We start from the raw sequence: 24,739 nt of genomic DNA on the forward strand, positions 1-24,739 counted from the left end.
TGGGAACATAAAGTCAACAATAAAGGAGACGGTCATCGAGTGCCTCTCGAGCCTCTACACGATCGTGTTGCGGCTCAACGGAGGGACACCGCCTCCCGTCACCCAGACCGTTACAGCAACAGCGGCAGACTTTGCGAGGGAGGTCATGGAGGAGCTACAGCAGCAGCGAGAATTGGTAGTCGCCGCCAGGGCCGACATCGGGGTCGTCAGGGACCACGTACAAAAAATTGATAGTAATATAGAAAAGATGAACACAGTCACTGACGGTATTACGTACGCGGCGATGGCGGCGACCGCCAAGCCCGCTGGGGCCACCTCCCAGCCACCTCAAGCTTTCCACTCGATGGTCGTGTCTTCGGTCGACGCTCACGACAAAAGCGAAGACATAATCGACAAAATAAGAACTGCCGTGAACGCGAAGACCTCCGGCGTGCGAGTGGACAGGTTGAGAAAAGCCAGAGATCAAAAGGTAGTACTGGGCTGCCAGTCACGAGAAGAGCTCGCCAGAGTAGTAGAGAAATTGAAGACTGGCAGCCCAACACTCCTGACTAAGGAGGTGGAAAATAGGGATCCGCTTGTCATTCTGCTAAACGTCCTTAGCATTAATACCGATGAAGACATATTGGGTGCCCTAAAGCTGCAAAATGGGAACGTGCTGGGGACGATACCGGACGGCGAATATAGGGCAAGCGTGAGGTATCGAAGAAGGGCCAGGAATCCGCTCGAGAACCATGTGGTTTTGCAGGTGTCACCGCAAGTATGGCAGCGTGTCACAGCCGTGGGAAAGGTCCACATAGATCTGCAGCGGGTGGTGGCTAAAGATCAGTCCCCACTGGTTACTTGCTCCAGGTGTCTGGGCTACGGGCACGGTCGTAGGACCTGCGAGGCGTCCGCAGACACCTGCAGCCACTGCGCGGGTCCGCACCTGCGTAATGAGTGCCCGGCGTGGAAGGCTGGAGATCGACCCACGTGTTGCAACTGCCAGAGCAGCCGACTAGATCGGACAGATCACAATAGTTCTGACGAGAGCTGTCCGATCCGGAAAAAGTGGGATGCACTGGCAAGAGCGAGAGTGGCATACTGCTAAAGGCTCCTCGGGCGAAACAAGTGAAGGGTATAAATTCATCCAGGCTAACCTCCAAAGAAAGCAGCTGGCCCTAAAAGAAATGTTCCTGGAGGCACAAAAGGGTGGGATTAGTCTGGCCCTCGTTCAGGAACCCTATGTGGGTGCGAAAGGAGAAATTGCACAAAGTGGTGGCTTTAGGGTAGTTCAGCAAACGCAGAATCGGACAAAACCCGTTAAGGCTGCAATTGTGATATTTAACAACGACATGCAGATCATCGAATGCCCTACAGCCACCACAGAGAATATAGCCGTCGCGATCCTCAAATCGAATAACTGGGAACTCGGAATCATCTCCGTGTACTTCGAAGACAGCTTGCCCATAGAACCCTATCTAACTCAAGTGAAAAGCATTAAAGAAAAGCTCAAGACGAAACACTTCATCATTGGAGGTGACGCTAATGCTTGGAGCACATGGTGGGGTAGCAATACTGAGGACCACAGGGGTGAAGCGTTAATGGGCACTATCGAGGAGATGGAAATGCACATACTGAACGAGGGAACTGACCCGACCTTCTTCACCATCAGAAACGGGGTTATCTACAAGAGCATAGTAGACATCACAACATGCAGCCATGATTTGCTCGGAAAGATTAGCGACTGGAGGGTCGACCAGGGCATCACAAGCTCTGATCATAACGCGATCACATTCACGTTGCGGCTAACGAAACCAACTGGTGCAAGACCTCCGAAGACGACGCGGAGGTATAACACGCGGAAAGCCGAATGGGAAAAATTTCAAAAGGTCTTGCAAGAAGAATTGGCTAGAAAGCAACTAAATCAAATAGAAATAGAAAACATCGAAACACCAGTTGGACTCGAACAAGCGATAACGACATACGCCAACTGTGTCGAGAAGGCTTGTTGTGAATCGATCCCTCCAGTCGCACGAAAACCCAAGTTTAAACTACCATGGTGGACCGAAGAACTCGAAGCTCTGAAGAGAGAGGTTATGACTAGGAAGCGAAGAATATCCTGCGCAGCACCACGAAGAAGGCAATACGTCGTCGACAAGTACCTGCAACTAAAAGAGAAATATGAACTGGAGGCGATGAAGGCCCAAACTGCAAGCTGGAAAGAGTTCTGTGGGACCCAGAGCCGCGAAAGTGTCTGGGACGGGATATATAGGGTAATAAGAAGGACGACTAAGAAATATGAAGACCATCCCCTAATAGACAACGGAGTGGTCCTGGATCCAAAGGACTCGGTCCAGCTTCTGACCAAAACGTTCTTCCCGCAGGACTTAGAAGCTGACGACAACCAAGTTCACAGAGAAACGAGACGGAAAGCTGAACTGGAAGTGGACAGTAGCCAGGAGAGCGTCCAAGACCCACCGCTCACAATGGACGAGCTAATACACGCGGCAGAAAGCTTCAACCCGAAAAAAGCGCCGGGAGCAGACGGGTTTACAGCTGATATATGCTTGGCCGCTATCAGAGCGAACGCACAAGTGTTCTTTGGTCTGGTGAGCAGGTGCTTCGCCTTGACATATTTTCCGATATTGTGGAAAGAAGCAACGATAGTAGTCCTGCGGAAGCCAGGCAAAGATGATTATACAAAGCCTAAGTCATACAGGCCCATAGGACTACTATCGGTCTTCGGTAAGATATTAGAGAAGATTATGATAAAAAGGATTCGTTGGCACCTGCTACCCAGACTAAACACGAGACAGTACGGCTTTGTCCCCCAACGTTCAACAGAAGACGCTCTCTATGACCTCGTCCAGCACATCCGAGAGAACGTTCGTGCAAAAAAGGTAAATATCGTGGTGTCTTTAGACATTGAGGGGGCTTTCGATAGCGCATGGTGGCCGGCAATAAAATGCAGATTAGCCGAAAAGAAATGCCCCCTCAACTTGTGCAGGATAGTCGACAGCTACCTTAAAGACAGGAGGGTAAGAGTGAGGTATGCGGACGAAGAGTTCTGTACCTCAACAACGAAGGGCTGCGTACAAGGGTCTATAAGTGGTCCAACATTTTGGAATACACTTTTAGACCCCCTACTAGACGAAATCAGCGAACGCGACGTACACTGTCAAGCGTTCGCTGACGACATAGTTCTGGTCTTCTCAGGGTTCAGCATTGCTCAAATGGAGCAACAAGCCGACCAAGTCCTGACCCGTGTGTATGAGTGGGGCCTCGCAAATAAGCTGAAATTTGCACCTCACAAAACAAATGCGATGGTAGTAACCAAGAAGCTTAAATGCGACACCCCTCACATACGCATGGGTGGCACTCAAATAGAAATTGTAAACAAAATTAAGATTTTAGGCCTATTGGTAGATAACAAATTAACATTTAATGATCATGTAAAGGCTGTGTGCCAGAAAGCTACCAATATTTACAAACCATTGGCAAGGGCAGCAAAAATTAACTGGGGACTGAACTCTGAGACTATCAGAACTATTTATGTGGCTGTGATTGAGCCCATTATCATGTACGCGTCCAGTGTATGGGCACCGGCCACACGGAAGTTGATGACACAAAAGCGGCTAAACACGGTTCAGCGGGGTTTTGCCCAGAAAATCTGCAAATCGTACCGAACCGTGTCACTGAACGCAGCACTTCTGCTGGCCGGTCTCATACCACTTGATTTACGGATACAAGAGGCGGCTCAGCTTTACGAGGCCAAAAGGGGCCGACCGCAGCCCATACTGAATGGCAGGGAGGTCGAAGAGAGAGTATGTTTCCTGAACGCCCCGCATCCCGCAGAGGAGGCTGTCGTGGGGTTCCGGTGCTTAGAGGACATGGAGGAGGCCACCATCGCAGACTATGACATGACCGGTCTGAGGATATTCACAGACGGCAGTAAAATGGACGCCGGAGTGGGTGCAGCTCTCTCGTGCTGGAGGGATGGAGAGGAAACTCTGAGTAGGAAGTTTCGTCTCGAGCCTTACTGCACAGTGTTCCAGGCAGAGCTGTACGCAATCCTTAAAGCAACAGAACTGGCTTTAAAAGACAAGGACTGCTCTGTGAATATCCTCAGTGACTCCAGGTCTTCTTTAGAAATACTGAGCACTGGAACCTTCCACCCCTTGGCTTTTGACATTAGGAGAAATTTAGCTCTTCTGAGGGCAAAAAATAAGAGGGTCAGCCTCTTCTGGGTGCGAGCTCATGTAGGAGTGGTCGGAAATGAAAGGGCTGACTACTTGGCCAGGGAGGCTGTCACAAAGCTCAAGACCAGGCCGGCTTATGACAGTTGTCCAATTTCATATATAAAGAGATCCATAAGGGAGGACACTGTCATGAAATGGTCTGAGCGTTACAGGGAGGGTGTGACGGCGTCCGTGACCAAGACCTTCCTGCCGTCAGTTGAAAAGGCACATAAAATTTTGAAGAAAATTAAGCTCACACCCCTTTTGGTCCAAATATTCAGCGGACATGGCGGGTTTTCGGAGTACCTACACAGGTTTAAGTGTAAAGACGGTCCTGGCTGTGTCTGTGATGAAACGGTCGATGAATCAATATTGCACTTACTCATCGACTGTCCACAGCACAGCCGAATCCGAGAGGACCTCCACCAACAAATTAGGGTGGAACTGTGTAGGGACTCCGTCCCCGCCATTCTGGAGTGCGACGCAAGTCGGAGCTTATTCCTGCTATTTTGCTCTAAAATAGCAGGAATAGCTATTAAGAGGAACAGAACAGGGTGACAAGGACACAATGTTGTCCAGTATTATAGAATACAACGATTAACATGGGTCCAAATTAAACTGTTCTGTTCCTTTCAAACAGTCGCGAAGTTCGTACAGTCTGATAAAACTAAAACTAAAAAAGGTCTCTGACATTATGTCAGGGGAAGAAGCTGCCTAAATAGAATCCGAAAAGATCTATTTAGTAATTTAAAAAAAAAAAAAAAAAAAAAAAAAAACCTAACCTAACCTAACCTAACCTAACCTAACCTAACCTAACCTAACCTAACCTAACCTAACCTAACCTAACCTAACCTAACCTAACCTAACCTAACCTAACCTAACCTAACCTAACCTAACCTAACCTAACCTAACCTAACCTAACCTAACCTAACCTAACCTAACCTAACCTAACCTAACCTAACCTAACCTAACCTAACCTAACCTACCTAACCTAACCTAACCTAACCTAACCTAACCTAACCTAACCTAACCTAACCTAACCTAACCTAACCTAACCTAACCATAGATTTGCCACGGAGCTCGAGATGGTCAAAAGCCAGCTGGATGCCCTTCAAAGGGGATTCGCGCAAAAGATCTGCAGAGCGTATCGCACGGTCTCGCTCACCTCGGCACTCGTCTTGTCGGGGCTACTTCCCTTGGATTTAAGAATACAAGAAGCGGCAAATCTATTCATGGCCAAAAAGAGCTGGTCTAGAGATTATTTGCCCCCCGAGCGGGATTTAGAAAACAACGTCAAACACATCAACCAACCACACCCGTCACACCTTACAACAATAAAGTACACGATCCTAGAGAGCTTGGACCAAAACTCCCAGGACTCCCACCACATAACAGGCCCACATATCTATACCGATGGCAGCAAACTAGAGGGAAAAGTAGGCGCTGCCCTCACCTGGTGGGAGGAAGGGAGGGAAATAAAACACGCTCTCTACACACTGGATCCAGCCTGCACTGTTTTCCAGGCAGAACTCTACGCCCTACACAGGGCAGTTCTGCTTGCAAAACAAAGCGAGCTGCCAGTAGTCAACATCATGAGTGATTCGAGATCATCACTTGAGCTACTGGAGAACCCAAAAACAACACACCCACTGGCTAGGAAAATTTTAGACAACTTGAGAGAAATTCACCAAGACAACAGAGATGTGCGTCTGTTCTGGATCAGGGCCCACATAGGTACCCCAGGAAACGAAAGAGCAGATGAACTCGCGAAAGCGGCATCACAAAGAATCAACTCTACTCCAAACTACTCGAAGATCCCCCTATCCTATGTCAAAAGGAAGATACGAGAGGAGTCTGTACGGAAGTGGCAGGACAGGTACAGTACTTCTCAAACAGGGCGAGTAACGAAGATATTCTTCCCAGACGTGGCTAACGCCTATAGCACGGTGAGGAAGATTAAAATAACTCCTCTGCTGTGTCAAGCCTTCACGGGACACGGAGGAATAGCGGAGTACCTACATCGGTTCAAACTGAGAGACAGCCCGGGGTGCGAGTGCGACCGAGACATTAGTGAATCGGTCGAGCACATCATTCTGGACTGTCCTCGCTTTGAAGCGATGAGGATGGGAATTGAAATCGGAGCAGACGTACAACTGACGACAAAGACTTTACACGAGACTCTTCGCGACAATGACACCAGAGACAAACTAACAGACTTTATAGAAAAAATCTTCCGGACTGCGACGAAAAGAAACAGCACCATGACACCAAGACAGGTTGAAACAAGCCATGCAGCCGGCACTGACTCTGTGAACCAAACCGCCACACCCATAGACATTAGTCCTGCAGCAGTGCAAACCATTACTATCAAAGAACTGCTAAAGTCTGGGGAAAAAGGCGAACCGGGGATCAGACTGCGCGGGGTGGCCACGTTCATGGACACCAATCTCGAAGCGTTGGGAATGTGCTTCTGTAATGCGCACGGTGCAGGCAGAGTGGAATTGTCCCCCGGACTGGCCGCTCTGCTTAACGGAAGCACATCTAAAAACACCATGAAGCGCAGAACATACAACGCAATGCCTGTGACTACAGTGGCTGAAAAGCGCTGTCGAATAGTGAGAGTAAAGAACAAAATCATAGCACTATTCGAATGGGATCTCCTCGAGACCCCATTCACACAGGTAAGTTCTGTGCTCAAACGCATAGGAGAAATGAACGTGGACACACCGAGGCGTATCAGTGTCGATGCGATGGCTGTCGGATACTCAAAGGGCATAGTGGATGACTTCATCGGGTGCATCGAAGCCTCAAAAACACACGAGGTGGTGGTTTATGAAGGCAGAGGTGAAGACCTCAGTTTTCTTAAACCACAAAAAGCTAAATCACCTTGCTCAAGTCCAGACCCAGAAGGTTTGTCAAGAACTTCTGCGACACTTAGCGGCTCGGAGAAACTGCAGCTAAAGCTGGTGTCAGCAGGCAAAGCAAAAACCGCTGGGGTAGTTAGCAAAGGAAAGAGCATGCTGAGCGCCACGGTGAGTACACTAGCCGAAGCTATCCAAAGCATGTCCGGAAGAATAGACAATATAAGAGCTGCGAAAACAACAAAGAAAGTCGAACAGGCCATACGGACTTTTACCAGACCCGTGACAGACATCCGACCAGGACCATCAAGACAAGACAGATCTAGAGCAGACAAGGGACAAGTCTCCCCACCCGTTCTTAGAGACGTAAAAAGGCCCCTAGATCATGTCATAAACGCCTTTCTCGAATTCCAAGCCATCACAAAAGCAGAACAGGAGGTCAGTCGCAAGACTTGTGCAGACATCATGCAGGCTTACCTCCTGGAGAACACCGGCCTGCTAAAAGTGAGGCTGAGAGAGGCGGAGGCATCGATCTACAATAACAACACCTCTGAAATCGTCATCGGAGAGGAAGGAGGGGACCACATGGCCGCATATAACACCAAACGCGGTTTCGTCGAACTGGACGAGGAGGGGACGAAAGAGAGCGGTAAACCAAAGTTCCGAACGGACCCAGATGACCCGGTGGTGGTTGTCGCCCGCTGCACCAGGATCATGTTACAAGAGAAGATCCTGGAGAGGGCTAAAACCATCGCCGGCAATAACAACGAGACCCTGGCGCTCTGGGAAACTCCGAAGATCAAATGGGTTAACGGAGTGCCAGGCTGTGGCAAGACCACTTGGATCGTGAGGAACTTTGACACAAGAAACGATATTGTCATAACCAGCACGACGGAGGCAGTAAACGACTTGAGGGAGAAGCTGGAGCCCAAAATTGGAGCGCAAACCAAAAACAAGGTGCGCACTATGGCCTCAGTTTTAGCAAATGGTTTTAGGGAGCCTGATCGGAAGGGATGTAAGCGTCTCATTATCGATGAGGCTCTCATGAACCATTTTGGGGCCATAATGATGGCAACCAAGCTAGCGGGAGCCAGCGAGACCCTCATGATCGGTGACATGAATCAACTGCCCTATATCGACAGAGAAAACCTCTTCAAGATGTCCTACTGCCGCCCAAACCTAATCGCGTCAGTCGACCAGGAGCTGTTATGTACGCACAGGAACCCACTCGATGTAGCGTATGCCCTCAGTGAAGTATACGGGGGCATATACTCATCCAAGACTCAGATTCGATCCCTGGAGCTGAAGCAGTATACAGGCGCGAACATCCCGAAAGGTACAGACAACACCTTGTACCTCACTCACACACAAGGTGAGAAGGAAACCCTAAAACAGGAGGGTTTCGGGACGGGATTGGGATCGCGCGTGAATACCATCCATGAAGCCCAGGGAGCTACCTTTGAGACAGTGGTAATAGTGCGTACAACACAGAAGAAGATACAGCTCCTCGACAGTGTACCACACGCAGTCGTGGCCGTGTCGCGTCACACAAAAAGCTGTACATATTACACCGATGACAGCAGTGACGCGACCGCTTTATTCATCTCGAAGGCGGTCAAGGCTACGTCCAACACGATCAGGGACTATAACATCAAGATGGCGATACGGGGGGGTGACGAGGCAGTCTTGAGGAAACTACTTACAATAAGTCCCTAGAAACTAGACCTAATTTAAGCAACTAACAGAAACAATAAGTAAAGTGCACGTTTCGATAAACTAACCGAGTAACTGTAAACTGTTAATCATTATAATAAGTATAATAAAAAAATAAAAAAAAAATTAATTATAATAATAATAATTATTATTATTAAAAAAAAAAAAAAAAAAAAAAAAAAAAAAAAAAAAAAAAAAAAAAAAAAAAAAAAAAAAAAAAAAAAGCATTGAATATATACAAATTAAAAATAAAAACATGATGCATCTAACATTGAAAAAAAAAAAAAAAAAAAAAAAATATATATATATATATATATATATAATAATATGTATGCATGTATGATTTAGTATTAAGGAAAATAGCTGTGTAGAAGTAATTAAATAACAAAATAAACTAATCTAAAAAAGGTCGCAGACCACGCGTCTGCGGAGTTGTTAACTTATTTATAAAAAAAAAAAAAAAAAAACCATAGATTTGCTTAAAGAAACTGCATAAATCCTGCGTCGTTGTCCCGGTTCTTCGAATTTTCACGTGAAAATCTCTCAGGGCGTTGCTTTCCACCGGCCCCAGCGTCCTGCGAAAGAAAATCCAAAATTAAAATTTTCAAAAAATTTTCACTTACAAAATTTTTCGGCAAAATTTATACCCCAAATTTTCGTAGTTTTCCGGTCTTTTCCGACTCGGACGGTGCCCGCGCGTGAGGACCGTGCGCCTGACCGCTTTTCCGACAATTTTCGCGCGGAAAACGCGGAAAATCGTGCGCCGATCACAGCATAGACATCTGTACCGAGCTGATATAGCTAAGTGGAATTTCTCATACAAAATTCATAGATTTGCTTAAAGAAACTGCATAAATCCTGCGTCGTTGTCCCGGTTCTTCGAATTTTCACGTGAAAATCTCTCAGGGCGTTGCTTTCCACCGGCCCCAGCGTCCTGCGAAAGAAAATCCAAAATTAAAATTTTCAAAAAATTTTCACTTACAAAATTTTTCGGCAAAATTTATACCCCAAATTTTCGTAGTTTTCCGGTCTTTTCCGACTCGGACGGTGCCCGAAAACGCGGAAAAAAGGCCCCCCCACCCACCCTATCTTAGTTACTGAGGTGGTAACCAGCAGTACCGACGTGAGAGCCGCGGAATTTGGGACTGGGAAATTCGAAATTCTGATTTTGCAGTCTTGTGTCTGGCAGTACAGAGGGCCCACTTTATATACTCACAGCTCTCTACACTAATACACCGACTTAGGAATCACAAAAAACTCACATTAAATTTGATTCTTATTTAATTATTTAAGTGTTTTTCTGACTGAGCAGATTTTACACTGCTCAAGCTAGACAGTAAATCTATCTTTAATTAGTTAAGTATATTCGACTGGGCAGACTTTACACTGCCCAAACTAGACATTAAAAATTTTAAATTAATTTAAGTAATATAGACTTTGGCAGCTATACACTGCCTAATACTTCAATTTTCATCACAGGCCTTATACACCACTTAGTGATTGGACTGTTAAGGTTAGGCTTAGCTTATTGATAGTTGGAGGCTCCTTACACCTCCAACTTTTTCAAAATTGTTTACATTAGTTTAAGAAAATCGGACCTTGGCAGCTATACACTGCCTACTAGTTTAATTCTGGCCCTATACACCACTTAGTGATTTGACCATAAGGTTAGGTAAAGGTTATTTAAGGTTACTGACAGTTGGAGGCCCCTTACACCTCCAACTTCTTCAAATTAGGTTAAGACTAAAATAAACCTCTCTCCAATGGCGCCAACACTATCGAGTGCAACAAGCAAACCCCCCAATACAGGGAGCACCTCTGTAAAGCACATGGACCCAGAGTCTAGAAAGAAACCCGCAATTAAGCCCCCGTCAACCGAAATGCCCTTCCTGGCGAAGTCGGCCGCGGAGGGCCCCCTCGGAGAGCTGGCGACTACCGCGAACCGGCTCTTCCAGGAGGCCAAACTTCAACTGGAGCAGTCTGGGAACATAAAGTCAACAATAAAGGAGACGGTCATCGAGTGCCTCTCGAGCCTCTACACGATCGTGTTGCGGCTCAACGGAGGGACACCGCCTCCCGTCACCCAGACCGTTACAGCAACAGCGGCAGACTTTGCGAGGGAGGTCATGGAGGAGCTACAGCAGCAGCGAGAATTGGTGGTCGCCGCCAGGGCCGACATCGGGGTTGTCAGGGACCACGTACAAAAAATTGATAGTAATATAGAAAAGATGAACACAGTCACTGACGGTATTACGTACGCGGCGATGGCGGCGACCGCCAAGCCCGCTGGGGCCACCTCCCAGCCACCTCAAGCTTTCCACTCGATGGTCGTGTCTTCGGTCGACGCTCACGACAAAAGCGAAGACATAATCGACAAAATAAGAACTGCCGTGAACGCGAAGACCTCCGGCGTGCGAGTGGACAGGTTGAGAAAAGCCAGAGATCAAAAGGTAGTACTGGGCTGCCAGTCGCGAGAAGAGCTCGCCAGAGTAGTAGAGAAATTGAAGACTGGCAGCCCAACACTCCTGACTAAGGAGGTGGAAAATAGGGATCCGCTTGTCATTCTGCTAAACGTCCTTAGCATTAATACCGATGAAGACATATTGGGTGCCCTAAAGCTGCAAAATGGGAACGTGCTGGGGACGATACCGGACGGCGAATATAGGGCAAGCGTGAGGTATCGAAGAAGGGCCAGGAATCCGCTCGAGAACCATGTGGTTTTGCAGGTGTCACCGCAAGTATGGCAGCGTGTCACAGCCGTGGGAAAGGTCCACATAGATCTGCAGCGGGTGGTGGCTAAAGATCAGTCCCCACTGGTTACTTGCTCCAGGTGTCTGAGCTACGGGCACGGCCGTAGGACCTGCGAGGCGTCCGCAGACACCTGCAGCCACTGCGCGGGTCCGCACCTGCGTAATGAGTGCCCGGCGTGGAAGGCTGGAGATCGACCCACGTGTTGCAACTGCCAGAGCAGCCGACTAGATCGGACAGATCACAATAGTTCTGACGAGAGCTGTCCGATCCGGAAAAAGTGGGATGCACTGGCAAGAGCGAGAGTGGCATACTGCTAAAGGCTCCTCGGGCGAAACAAGTGAAGGGTATAAATTCATCCAAGCTAACCTCCAAAGAAAGCAGCTGGCCCTAAAAGAAATGTTCCTGGAGGCACAAAAGGGTGGGATCAGTCTGGCCCTCGTTCAGGAACCCTATGTGGGTGCGAAAGGAGAAATTGCACAAAGTGGTGGCTTTAGGGTAGTTCAGCAAACGCAGAATCGGACAAAACCCGTTAAGGCTGCAATTGTGATATTTAACAATGACATGCAGATCATCGAATGCCCTACAGCCACCACAGAGAATATAGCCGTCGCGATCCTCAAATCGAATAACTGGGAACTCGGAATCATCTCCGTGTACTTCGAAGACAGCTTGCCCATAGAACCCTATCTAACTCAAGTGAAAAGCATTAAAGAAAAGCTCAAGACGAAACACTTCATCATTGGAGGTGATGCTAATGCTTGGAGCACATGGTGGGGTAGCAATACTGAGGACCACAGGGGTGAAGCGTTAATGGGCACTATCGAGGAGATGGAAATGCACATACTGAACGAGGGAACTGACCCGACCTTCTTCACCATCAGAAACGGGGTTATCTACAAGAGCATAGTAGACATCACAACATGCAGCCATGATTTGCTCGGAAAGATTAGCGACTGGAGGGTCGACCAGGGCATCACAAGCTCTGATCATAACGCGATCACATTCACGTTGCGGCTAACGAAACCAACTGGTGCAAGACCTCCGAAGACGACGCGGAAGTATAACACGCGGAAAGCCGAATGGAAAAAATTTCAAAAGGTCTTGCAAGAAGAATTGGCTAGAAAGCAACTAAATCAAATAGAAATAGAAAACATCGAAACACCAGTTGGACTCGAACAAACGATAACGACATACGTCAACTGTGTCGAGAAGGCTTGTTGTGAATCGATCCCTCCAGTCGCACGAAAACCCAAGTTTAAACTACCATGGTGGACCGAAGAACTCGAAGCTCTGAAGAGAGAGGTTATGACTAGGAAGCGAAGAATATCCTGCGCAGCACCACGAAGAAGGCAATACGTCGTCGACAAGTACCTGCAACTAAAAGAGAAATATGAACTGGAGGCGATGAAGGCCCAAACTGCAAGCTGGAAAGAGTTCTGTGGGACCCAGAGCCGCGAAAGCGTCTGGGACGGGATATATAGGGTAATAAGAAGGACGACTAAGAAATATGAAGACCATCCCCTAATAGACAACGGAGTGGTCCTGGATCCAAAGGACTCGGTCCAGCTTCTGACCAAAACGTTCTTCCCGCAGGACTTAGAAGCTGACGACAATCAAGTTCACAGAGAAACGAGACGGAAAGCTGAACTGGAAGTGGACAGTAGCCAGGAGAGCGTCCAAGACCCACCGCTCACAATGGACGAGCTAATACACGCGGCGGAAAGCTTCAACCCGAAAAAAGCGCCGGGAGCAGACGGGTTTACAGCTGATATATGCTTGGCCGCTATCAGAGCGAACGCACAAGTGTTCTTTGGTCTGGTGAGCAGGTGCTTCGCCTTGACATATTTTCCGATATTGTGGAAAGAAGCAACGATAGTAGTCCTGCGGAAGCCAGGCAAAGATGATTATACAAAGCCTAAGTCATACAGGCCCATAGGACTACTATCGGTCTTCGGTAAGATATTAGAGAAGATTATGATAAAAAGGATTCGTTGGCACCTGCTACCCAGACTAAACACGAGACAGTACGGCTTTGTCCCCCAACGTTCAACAGAAGACGCTCTCTATGACCTCGTCCAGCACATCCGAGAGAACGTTCGTGCAAAAAAGATAAATATCGTGGTGTCTTTAGACATTGAGGGGGCTTTCGATAGCGCATGGTGGCCGGCAATAAAATGCAGATTAGCCGAAAAGAAATGCCCCCTCAACTTGCGCAGGATAGTCGACAGCTACCTTAAAGACAGGAGGGTAAGAGTGAGGTATGCGGACGAAGAGTTCTGTACCTCAACAACGAAGGGCTGCGTACAAGGGTCTATAAGTGGTCCAACATTTTGGAATACACTTTTAGACCCCCTACTAGACGAAATCAGCGAACGCAACGTACACTGTCAAGCGTTCGCTGACGACATAGTTCTGATCTTCTCAGGGTTCAGCATTGCTCAAATGGAGCAACAAGCCGACCAAGTCCTGACCCATGTGTATGAGTGGGGCCTCGCAAATAAGCTGAAATTTGCACCTCACAAAACAAATGCGATGGTAGTAACCAAGAAGCTTAAATGCGACACCCCTCACATACGCATGGGTGGCACTCAAATAGAAATTGTAAACAAAATTAAGATTTTAGGCCTATTGGTAGATAACAAATTAACATTTAATGATCATGTAAAGGCTGTGTGCCAGAAAGCTACCAATATCTACAAACCATTGGCAAGGGCAGCAAAAATTAACTGGGGACTGAACTCTGAGACTATCAGAACTATTTATGTGGCCGTGATTGAGCCCATTATCATGTACGCGTCCAGTGTATGGGCACCGGCCACACGGAAGTTGATGACACAAAAGCGGCTAAACACGGTTCAGCGGGGCTTTGCCCAGAAAATCTGTAAATCGTACCGAACCGTGTCACTGAACGCAGCACTTCTGCTGGCCGGTCTCATACCACTTGATTTACGTATACAAGAGGCGGCTCAGCTTTACGAGGCCAAAAGGGGCCGACCACAGCCCATACTGAACGGCAGGGAGGTCGAAGAGAGAGTATGTTTCCTGAACGCCCCGCATCCCTCAGAGGAGGCTGTTGTGGGGTTCCAATGCTTAGAGGACATGGAGGAGGCCACTATCGCAGACTATGACATGACCGGTCTGAGGATATTCACAGACGGCAGTAAAATGGACGCCGGAGTGGGTGCAGCTCTCTCGTGCTGGAGGGATGGAGAGGAAACTCTGAGTAGGAAGTTTCGTCTCGAGCCTTACTGCACAGTGTTCCAGGCAGAGTTGTATGCAATCCTTAAAGCAACAGAAGTGGCTTTAAAAGCCAAGGACAGCTCTGTGAATATCCTCAGTGACTCCAGGTCCTCCTTAGAAATGCTGAGCAACGGAACCTTCCACCCCTTGGCATTTGAAATAAGAAGAAACTTAGCTCTTCTTAGGGCAAAGAATAAGAGGGTCAGCCTCTTCTGGGTGCGAGCTCATGTAGGGGTGGCCGGGAATGAAAGGGCCGACTTCTTGGCCAGGGAGGCTGTCACAAAGCTCAAGACCAGGCCGGCTTATGACAGTTGTCCAATTTCATATATAAAGAGATGCATAAGGGAGGACACTGTCATGAAATGGTCTGAGCGTTACAGGGAGGGTGTGACAGCGTCCGTGACCAAGACATTCCTGCCGTCAGTTGAAAAGGCACATAAAATTTTGAAGAAAATTAAGCTCACACCCCTTTTGGTCCAAATATTCAGCGGACATGGCGGGTTTTCGGAGTACCTACACAGGTTTAAGTGTAAAGACGGTCCTGGCTGTGTCTGTGATGAAACGGTCGATGAATCAATATTGCACTTACTCATCGACTGTCCACAGCACAGCCGAATCCGAGAGGACCTCCACCAACAAATTAGGGTGGAACTGTGTAGGGACTCCGTCCCCGCCATTCTGGAGTGCGACGCAAGTCGGAGCTTATTCCTGCTATTTTGCTCTAAAATAGCAGGAATAGCTATTAAGAGGAATAGAACAGAGTGACAAGGACACAATGTTGTCCAGTATTATAGAATACGACGATTAACATGGGTCCAAATTAAACTGTTCTGTTCCTTTCAAACAGTCGCGAAATTCGCACAAAATTTGACAAAACTAAATATTGAAAAAGGTCTCTGACATTATGTCAGGGGAGAAGCCGCCGCTAAATAGAATCTGGAAAGATCTATTTATTAATAAAAAAAAAAAAAAAAAAAAAAAAAACCTAACCTAACCTAACCTAACCTAACCTAACCTAACCTAACCTAACCTAACCCGCCATACAAAATGTAAAAATATTATAATATAAAATAAGACAAAAATTGTTAATAAGATCGCACCAAAGACTATAATGTAATAAAATATAATTGTATAATGTTAAAAACTGTAACCTTGAATTTATGAAATAAAAGACTAAAAATAATAAAAAACCCCTCAAAAATTAGCTTAGCATAGGAAGGGAACCCACCCATCGTATTAAAGAGGATGGATAAAAGAAAGAAATAGTATGAAGAACGAAAGTGCGAGAAGCACAAATGCGAGAACTAGCATGAAAGAATCAAAAATTTAGAGTACACAAAGTCTCTAATTACGTTAGAGGAACCTAGCATTAAAAAAAAAAAAAAAAAAAAAAAAAAAAAAAAAAAAAAAAAAAAAAAAAAAAAAAAAAAAAAAAAAAAAAAAACCTAACCTAACCTAACCTAACCTAACCTGGCTGTGTCTGCGATGAGACTGTCGATGAGTCGATTTTACATCTACTCATCGACTGTCCGCAGCACAGCCGAATACGGGAGGACCTACTCCAGCAGATTCAAATGGAACTGTGCAGGGGCTCTATTCCCGCCATACTCGGGAACACTAAAAGCAGGCAAATATTCCTGTCCTTTTGCTCGAGAGTAGTGAGAATTGTCAACGAAAGGAACAGAGCCAAATAAAAAGTAAGGCCCAATGTTGTTTAGTATTATTGAATACATAAATTAACATGGACGAAAATTAAATGGCTCTGTTCCTTCCGGTATGAAAATCTTGACGCCATACAAAATGTAAAAATATTATAATATAAAATAAGACAAAAATTGTTAATAAGATCGCACCAAAGACTATAATGTAATAAAATATAATTGTATAATGTTAAAAACTGTAACCTTGAATTTATAAAATAAATGAATAAAAAAAAATAATAAAAACCCTTCAAACATAAGCCTAGCATAGGAAGGGAACCCACCCATAGTATTAAAGAGGATGTATAAAAGAAAGAAATGGTATGAAGAACGAAAGTGCGAGAAGCACAAATGCGAGAACTAGCATGAAAGAGTCAAAAATTTAGAGCACACAAAGTCTCTAATTACGTTAGAGGAACCTAGCCTTAAAAAAAAAAAAAAAAAAAAAAAAAAAAAACCTAACATAACCTAACATAACCTAACATAACCTAACATAACCTAACATAACCTAACATAACCTAACATAACCTAACATAACCTAACATAACCTAACATAACCTAACATAACCTAACATAACCTAACATAACCTAACATAACCTAACATAACCTAACATAACCTAACATAACCTAACATAACCTAACGGTTACACATTAGTCCTTAAGATTACAAAGTTATGATTGCTGTTTCTGTTCATACATTTTGTTCCTTTAATTCTTTGTCCCAACTACACGTTAAATTGGTCTTTTATAACTCGTAAGGTATTTTTTTTTATATAAGTTTGATGATTTTAATCGAAGCGTTATTTAATATTTTAGTATGATACGATTTCTCACATCGTTCAATGCATAGGTTTAGGAGATAAAGACTGAACTTCAAGTGTCAAAATATTATTTCTATTTAGGTTTTTCGTGCTGGTTTTTACGAAGATTTTTCTGTATTGTATTTGAAGGGGGATAGACACGACAAGAGGATGAAAATATAAAAAGCATTGTATTGGCAGAACGGTTTATTGTACGTGTCGACGTAGCGCGCATGTCAGAGCGCGCGTGCGGGCGGGTGTGCGGGCGGGTGCGGGCGCGGCGGCGGCAGGTCGGGCTCGTCCAGGTCGAGCGCGGCGTCGATCATGGTGGACTCGTGCAGCAGGCGCAGGCGCGACGCCGACAGCGCGCCGCGCGTCGCCGCAGCGCGCGGCGCGGGGGGCGCCACCGCCGCGCGCGACGCCAGGCACACCTCTGCGGGAGCGACGCACAACGGTGAGCTTACGTTAAGGACTGTGCCTAAAGTCTATGTTTCTTTCGACAAATTTAAATCAAATAGGTAGTTTAAGTTCAGCTTCGTATGTATATGACGGCATGGCAGTTTTTAAAATTATAACAGGATGCACATTAAACAAAACGGAAAAGCGCCACCTAGTGGCAAGAACACAACATTGTATTTTCCGGCGCACTTTTCCCAACACATCCCGGAAAAGTGCACAATCAGTTAATACTTGATACACGCGCAATAATATGTATGTCGGAGAACAAAGGGGATGGCCGACATCAGAAGGTAGTAATTTCAATTACAATCATTGTAAAACTCACTTATCACATGTGAAAACCACTGGCGTAACGTAACGTAGGTAAACCTAACCCTACCTAGCGACCGGCTCCATCATGTCCCCATACCGGCCCCAGACCAACCAGCTAACCTAGCACACCAGAATTAGTTCAATTAACATCAACTACAACGATCACGTTTGTCTAATACAAATTGGAACGATACAAAAGGACTCACCCGATAAACAACCTGTCTAGATCGCCAAAACACACTCACAGCAACCTTTCACAACCTAGTAGTATAACCTCAAACAACTGAAACCACATTAGGTCACAAACCTACAGTACGACACACATAGTATCCACTGAGAAGCGACTCTGGCCAAAGCCAAACGAATAATGTCTCGAGACACACTGCGCATCTCATTTTATAATCTCACAATGACGGTGGGGACGATGACGCGATGTTCAATGAGCAAAGTCTTTACAATTAAATGGCGGCGAGCCTACATGTATTTATGTAGGTGTGACACAAGGTGCCAACAAGTTCAAAAAATTCCCGTTGTGTAACAGTGTTACTCAACGGGAATAACCCGATGTTATATGGAATATGTGGAGAGGTGGGGAAAGATAGCGTAAGAGGGGAAGTGGGGGAAGGTGGGGGTGGTGGGGTAGATGAGGAGAGATGGTGCAGTGGAAGTGGAGGGGAGATAGGAGAAGTGGATGAGATGGGGAAGGTGGTATATACATAGATGAGGTAGGTGGGGGAGATGAGGAAGATGAGGGAAGGTGGGAGAGATGAGGGAGATAGGGGAGGTGGGGGACGTCGGGGCAAGTTGGAGGGAAGGCGGGGTAAGTCGGGGGAGTGGGAGGGGTGTAACTCACCGTGCAGCGGCACGGGGTCGAGGTCGAGGCTGTGGTTCATGTAGGCGTGCAGCGCGGGCGGCGGGGGCGGCGGGGGCGGCTGCGGCGGCGGCTGCGCGCACAGCGCCTGCGCGAAGCGCGGCGGCAGCTCGTCGGCCGCCACCAGGCCGCGCCTGCAACACGACGCACGGGATGAGCACGGAGCCGCCGCGACACGAAGTGCCAGGCGCGAGCCGCTCACCGGTCGATGAGGCTGGGCGCCAGCGGGCCGCACAGCACGTGCCAGCAGTTGGCGCACGCGTTGCCGCGCGAGTAGGGGTTGGGGCTGGTGGCGCCGCGCCGCGACGAGAACGCGCCCTTGATCTGCAACAGGCGGGGGCGGTGGCGGTGAGTGGGGCGCCATGACGAGCCTCGACGCGACACTCGTGGTACACGTGACACTCACGTCCTCGTTGGTGGTCTGGTCGGTGGACGCGAGGTAGGTGTGGAAGCCGGCCAGCCCCAGCACGGACCACACGGCCAGGAAGCACACGGCGGCGGCCAGCGCGGACGCGGGCGAGGCGCGCAGCGCGGCCGCCAGCCCCGCGCCGCGCGCCAGCAGCGCCAGGTGCGCCGCGGCGCACGCCAGCACGAACACGGCGAGGAAGGCCAGCGACACCACGAACAGGTAGAAGTGGCGGTAGTTGCGCCTGCCCACGCAGTTGCCCACCCATGGGCAGTGGTGGTCGAAGCGCTCCACGCAGTTGTCGCACAGCGAGCAGTGGCTGGCGCGCGGCGGCCGGAACATCTTGCACGTGAAGCAGTACTTGAGCTTGACGGCGCGCCCGCGCACCAGCACCTCGCGCGCGCGCGGCGGCGGCCGGGCGGCGGCGCCCGCGTCCGCCTCCGCGTCCGCCTCGGGCGGCGCGGCGCGCGGGATGATGCCGGGGTCCGACAGCGCCGTGCGCAGCAGCGCCGCCAGCGTGACCAGCGCCAGCGCGGCGCCCGCGGCCGGCAGCGCGCCCGACACGCGCGCCGCCAGGTAGGGCGCGTCGAACGCGAAGTGCAGCGCGCACGTGCCCGTGATGAGCGCCAGCGTGAGCAGGAACACGCCAGGGTGCGGCGCCGTCATGAGGCGCCCGTCGCACCAGAAGCGGTTGCGGCCCGCGAACACCTCCCACTTGCGCGTCACGCGCCGCCCGGCCATCGCACCATCGCCCGCCGCCGCGCCGCCGCTCCCGCCGCCGCTCCCGCCGCCGCTCCCGCCGCCGCTCCCGCCGCCGCTCCCGCCGCCGCTGCCGCCGCCGCTCCCGCCGCCGCCACCGCCCTGTCGACACGTAGCACGCTCCCGTAACTCACACTACACATAAATTGATCATTCAGCCGTGGGAAGACATCCAACAAAACATCAGCGTGTATACATCAATTTATATCTAACAATCAGTCTGCTGACTTATCTTACATTATATTAGTTTTCATTAGTAGCTACTTTGTTCCTGTGTTCTTTGGATTACACCACACGAGCTCAGATGGCTTCGTTCATCGGTGTTCACACCGGAGCTGGACGGAGCAGCAGCTGCACCGTGCAGACCCTCACGTGGCGACGGAGCAAGTTTGTGGGATTTAGAAATAAGTCAATTTATTTGAATAATTTTATCTTTGCTCTCTACACACATCAAGACTCCACCATCCGTTCAGTGAGCACAATCTCTTTATACCGGGCAAGAAACTCAGCAGCTGCTCTCCACAAACAGCCCAGTATCAGAATATGTTGACGTATCCATGTAACAAGAGAGCCCGCCTGCTGGGCCGCATGCAAGTCTGATGGTTTCCTCCCTACTAGCTCATTACTCGTGTATCAATATTGAACTATTGATGTTATTATAATGTAATTTTAATTAAATGTTAGTATATTTTATTAGAATCAAAGATCTTTTCGATGCCTGTACGCATTTATTTGGTCACATCGGAGGATTAATAGAGGAGGAAAAAGTTATCACTATCACAAAATTATCTCGGACTCGAGCAGATAACGACTATAATCTAATGCGAGTACCTAACGAATCTGCGACGGACACGACGCGAGCGCCCTGCGAGGCGCGGCCGAGGCCTAGGGCGGCGCCGCGGGCGCAGCGCCGTCCGTGCCCACACACTCACCCGACTCGCGGCTCCAGATAATAAATCTGATAAAAGTTTCTTGTCACCGCTCCGTTAATTGACTTGAAAACTTTTCACTGTGGTTTATTCGTATATATAAAACGATATCGACTGTGAACGTTATCACCACTATAAACACACAAAATATTTATTTTTGTTAGAACGACAGTGCCAGTGGATTTGAAACACTAATTTCTGCACAAAAGTTAGACTAGAAATTAGGAATCTGAAATCAGGAAATTGCAAACTTTCTTATTTTTTACCACAGACTACCAACTTGTTTTTGACATTTTTACTTCTTGACAACTTGACAAATGACCTTCCTTTTTTCGACTGATTTTCAGCTCTGGACTCGTAACTTTTTCAATAAAGGTTGTTCTCATGGTCACTTTTCATTAAGTGTATCTGTACGTGAGTAGGTACCTATTTGGCAAACAACGTGAAGTATAGAAGGAATGACATTTCACAAGTAAGAAAATCTTGAGCGAGAGGGATTGAGGGGGCTACGCTAGTTGCAAATCTGGTGTTGCGTAGTCATGTGGTAGTCATGGCGTAGCCTCATGGATTTCGAATGTAATAATTAATACCACACGAGTAGATGTACTCATGTAACGTGCGACAAGCACGACAAGGCTCTCTTGGCACTTGAATGACATTGACCGGATGTACAATAGTAATCTGTGAATGTGATTGTCACACCTTTTATTCGGTGATTGTCACAAATTGTCAGCGTCACGACTGTCACGTTGCAAAAATCTGGTCGGTGGCAAAAATGCAAATCGTATTTTGTCGCAAGGTTAATTCAAAAAGTAAATTATGTATAACAATAATATTTAGGGGTGTTATTAATTACGCTGTTATCTCGATTTGAATGTGCCGACTGTCGAGTAGTCGGTAGTGACTAGTGAGTAGAGAGCGGTAGGGGGCAGTATGAGCTGAGGGCTGAGGAACATGGGGACGCGGCGCGAGAGCGCGGCCGTGGCGCTGCTGTGCGCGGCGTGGTACGCGCTGAGCGCGGCCAGCAACGTGGTGGGCAAGCTGCTGCTCACGGAGCTGCCGCTGCCGCTGACGGTGAGCGCGACGCAGCTGGCGGCCACGGCGGCCCTCAGCGCGCCCGCGCTGGCGGCGTGCGGCGTGCGGCGCGCGCCGGCGCCGTCGCGCGCCACGCTGCTGCGCGTGCTGCTGCCGCTGGCCGCCGCCAAGTTCCTGACCACCATGTTCACGCAGATCTCCATCTGGAAGGTGCCCGTGTCCTACGCGCACACCGGTCGGTACCCACTCCCCACTCCGCACTGTGTATGAAGTTCCAGTACTAGCTTTGGCCTGGGACTTCTTCATTGCCTGCGACTTTGTAGGATTTAGGGTTTTAAAAATTCAGAACTCTTAGATTTTCCAGAATCTATCTCCAGGATCTCTCTCTTGTTGTGTAAATTTATTGCATTTGTTGTGTAAATACAGTATAATCATATCTTATGATTAATACATAAGATTATTACATGGGCCAGTTAAGTTTTCAACGTTAAGTTACACATTTCTTAAGGTGGAGACCATTTCTAGTAGCAGACAATGAGGCGTGTGCCCACCATGACGAGATGGGGCCAGTCCCTGCTATCAAGCCTTGTTTTGTGTGCATTTCTGTGCATTTCATAATGGTAAAGTTATATTCCTAAAGAGTTTAGTTTCTGAAATAGACTGTCACTCAAATGGTCTAAAACGGACAACTTTTATGGCCCCTAATTTTTTTTTTTTTTTAAATAAAAAGAATGAAAAATATATTGAGCTCTAGACGGTGACTCCACAAATGCTAGGGGAAGGAAAATATATTGAGCTCTAGACGGTGACTCCACAAATGCTAGGGGAAGGAAAATATATTGAGCTCTAGACGGTGACTCCACAAATGCTAGTGGAAGGAAAATATATTGAGCTCTAGACGGTGACTGCACAAATGCTAGGGGAAGGAAAATATATTGAGCTCTAGACGGTGACTCCACAAATGCTAGTGGAAGGAAAATATATTGAGCTCTAGACGGTGACTGCACAAATGCTAGGGGAAGGAAAATAATTGAACTGAAATTGTAATTAAATATTGGGTTTTGGGTCAACATTCTACATTCATCAAATACCAAACCTGCAAGTTTGTTCACTGTGTCTGCGAGCGCCGAGATGTGTGGCAACAAGGTGTTGAGCCGAGCGCTCGTGTTGCAGTGAAGGCGACCACGCCGCTGTGGACGGCGCTGCTGGCGCGCGCGCTGCTGGGCGAGCGCGTGTCGCGCGGCGTGGCGGCCGCGCTGCTGCTCATCGCGCTGGGCGTGGGCGTGGCCTCGCTCACCGAGCTGCAGTTCGACGCGCTGGGCCTGGCCGCGGCGCTGGCGGCCGCCGCGCTGCTCAGCCTGCAGCACCTGGGCAGCAAGCACGCGCTGCGCCAGCCGGGCCTGCACCCGCTGCGCCTGCTGCAGCTGCTGAGCGCGCTGGCGCTGGCGCCGCTGCTGCCGGCCTGGCTGTGGGCCGAGGGCGGCGCGCTGGCGGCGGGCGTGGCGCCGCGCGCGGGCGCGCTGCTGGCGGCGGACGGCGCGCTGGCGTGGCTGCAGGCGCTGGCCGCCTTCAGCGTGCTGTCGCGCATCTCGCCGCTGGGCTACGCCGTGGCGTCGAGCGCCAAGCGCGCGTGCGTCGTGGCCGCGTCGCTGCTGCTGCTGCGCAACCCCGCGCCGCCGCTCAACCTGGCCGGCATGGCGCTGGCGCTGCTGGGCGTGCTGGCCTACAACCGCGCGCGCGTGCGCGAGCGCGCGCAGCCCGCCGCGCGCCCGCTGCTGCCCGTGTGACGCGCGCCGCCGGTACAGTGGATGTACAGAAACAGACTACTGTTAGTTTAATTATGGATGCTATTTAATACAAAAACAATTATTTAACATCATTGTATTTATTTGCTATGTAGCTGGGTAACAGCTACATAGCAAACCCGCTACATAGCTTACCCGTGACGTGAGTCGTGACACGTCCGCCATGGACGTATAAATATGTATTTATTTGCTAGCTGTTACCCGTGACGTGAGTCGTGACACGTCCGCCATGGACGTATAAATATGTATTTATTTGCTAGCTGTTACCCGTGACGTGAGTCGTGACACGTCCACCATGGACGTATAAATATGTATTTATTTGCTAGCTGTTACCCGTGACGTGAGTCGTGACACGTCCGCCATGGACGTATAAATATGTATTTATTTGCTAGCTGTTACCCGTGACGTGAGTCGTGACACGTCCGCCATGGACGTATAAATATGTATTTATTTGCTAGCTGTTACCCGTGACGTGAGTCGTGACACGTCCGCCATGGACGTATAAATATGTATTTATTTGCTAGCTGTTACCCGTGACGTGAGTCGTGACACGTCCGCCATGTGTAACGAAGCGTTACATGAATTTATTATTTATATTATAATTTTATCTAATTTATTATTATAAATCATATTTTTAAACGTAATTTTGTATTTTTTTAAATTCATATACACTGTGTTATTAAATTTAGGCGTTGCAAATAGCAACACCCATTTCCAAACGCAATCTTTGCTGTTGCTTGTTTTATACGTCAGGTCGAATAGAACGGCTTGAAGTTGGTTTGATTGACAGACCGCCATTATGCACCCGGCGCGTCTTGACGCTGGGTGTGTAAGTTTTTTTTGTTGCGTCCACCTTTTTTTATGGTGGACGCGACGCCTT

At 48.3% G+C, this 24,739-nt stretch overlaps 2 protein-coding genes and 1 long non-coding RNA gene across 5 annotated transcripts; 1 reads left to right on the forward strand and 2 right to left on the reverse strand.

Annotated features, from left to right (window-relative positions):
- Window positions 1–9,252: 9,252 nt before the first annotated feature.
- Window positions 9,253–9,845, reverse strand: LOC138402318 (uncharacterized). The gene is made up of 3 exons (XR_011236730.1): window positions 9,798–9,845; window positions 9,439–9,725; window positions 9,253–9,366 (listed from the first exon to the last, which is right to left on the reverse strand). It is a non-coding gene; the product is annotated as an uncharacterized lncRNA (long non-coding RNA).
- Window positions 9,846–17,486: 7,641 nt separating this feature from the next.
- LOC117982456 (palmitoyltransferase ZDHHC18-like) lies at window positions 17,487–21,279 on the reverse strand. 3 transcript variants are annotated; one of them, XM_069498601.1, is made up of 5 exons: window positions 21,023–21,279; window positions 19,332–20,192; window positions 19,128–19,249; window positions 18,908–19,059; window positions 17,487–17,716 (listed from the first exon to the last, which is right to left on the reverse strand). In XM_069498601.1, the coding sequence occupies exons 2-5, from the start codon at window positions 20,070–20,072 to the stop codon at window positions 17,520–17,522; spliced, it is 1,212 nt and encodes a 403-aa protein (XP_069354702.1). In that variant the 5' UTR covers window positions 20,073–20,192; window positions 21,023–21,279; the 3' UTR covers window positions 17,487–17,519. The 3 variants fall into 3 exon arrangements, with proteins under 3 accessions (XP_069354702.1, XP_034824703.1, XP_069354701.1); XM_034968812.2 differs by having other exon boundaries at window positions 19,332–20,148; window positions 21,015–21,279; XM_069498600.1 differs by having other exon boundaries at window positions 20,922–21,279.
- A 516-nt stretch (window positions 21,280–21,795) lies between these two features.
- LOC117982457 (solute carrier family 35 member E1 homolog) lies at window positions 21,796–23,922 on the forward strand. The gene is made up of 2 exons (XM_034968813.2): window positions 21,796–22,289; window positions 23,228–23,922. The coding sequence occupies exons 1-2, from the start codon at window positions 21,974–21,976 to the stop codon at window positions 23,839–23,841; spliced, it is 930 nt and encodes a 309-aa protein (XP_034824704.2). The 5' UTR covers window positions 21,796–21,973; the 3' UTR covers window positions 23,842–23,922.
- The last annotated feature ends 817 nt before the right edge of the window (window positions 23,923–24,739 follow it).

This window comes from Maniola hyperantus, chromosome 5 (assembly GCF_902806685.2).
Source record: "Maniola hyperantus chromosome 5, iAphHyp1.2, whole genome shotgun sequence".
Lineage (NCBI taxonomy): Eukaryota > Metazoa > Arthropoda > Insecta > Lepidoptera > Nymphalidae > Maniola > Maniola hyperantus.

Coding starts and splice junctions, on each gene's coding strand:
- LOC117982457 (XM_034968813.2), top strand. CDS start 21,974: ATGGGGACGCGGCGCGAGAGCGCGGCCGTGGCGCTGCTGTGCGCGGCG. Junction 22,290..23,227: donor CGTGTCCTACGCGCACACCG/GTCGGTACCCAC, acceptor CTCGTGTTGCAG/TGAAGGCGACCACGCCGCTG.
- LOC117982456 (XM_069498601.1), bottom strand. CDS start 20,072: ATGGCCGGGCGGCGCGTGACGCGCAAGTGGGAGGTGTTCGCGGGCCGC. Junction 19,250..19,331: donor ACCAGACCACCAACGAGGAC/GTGAGTGTCACG, acceptor CGCCTGTTGCAG/ATCAAGGGCGCGTTCTCGTC. Junction 17,717..18,907: donor CGACCCCGTGCCGCTGCACG/GTGAGTTACACC, acceptor TCGCTCCCGCAG/AGGTGTGCCTGGCGTCGCGC.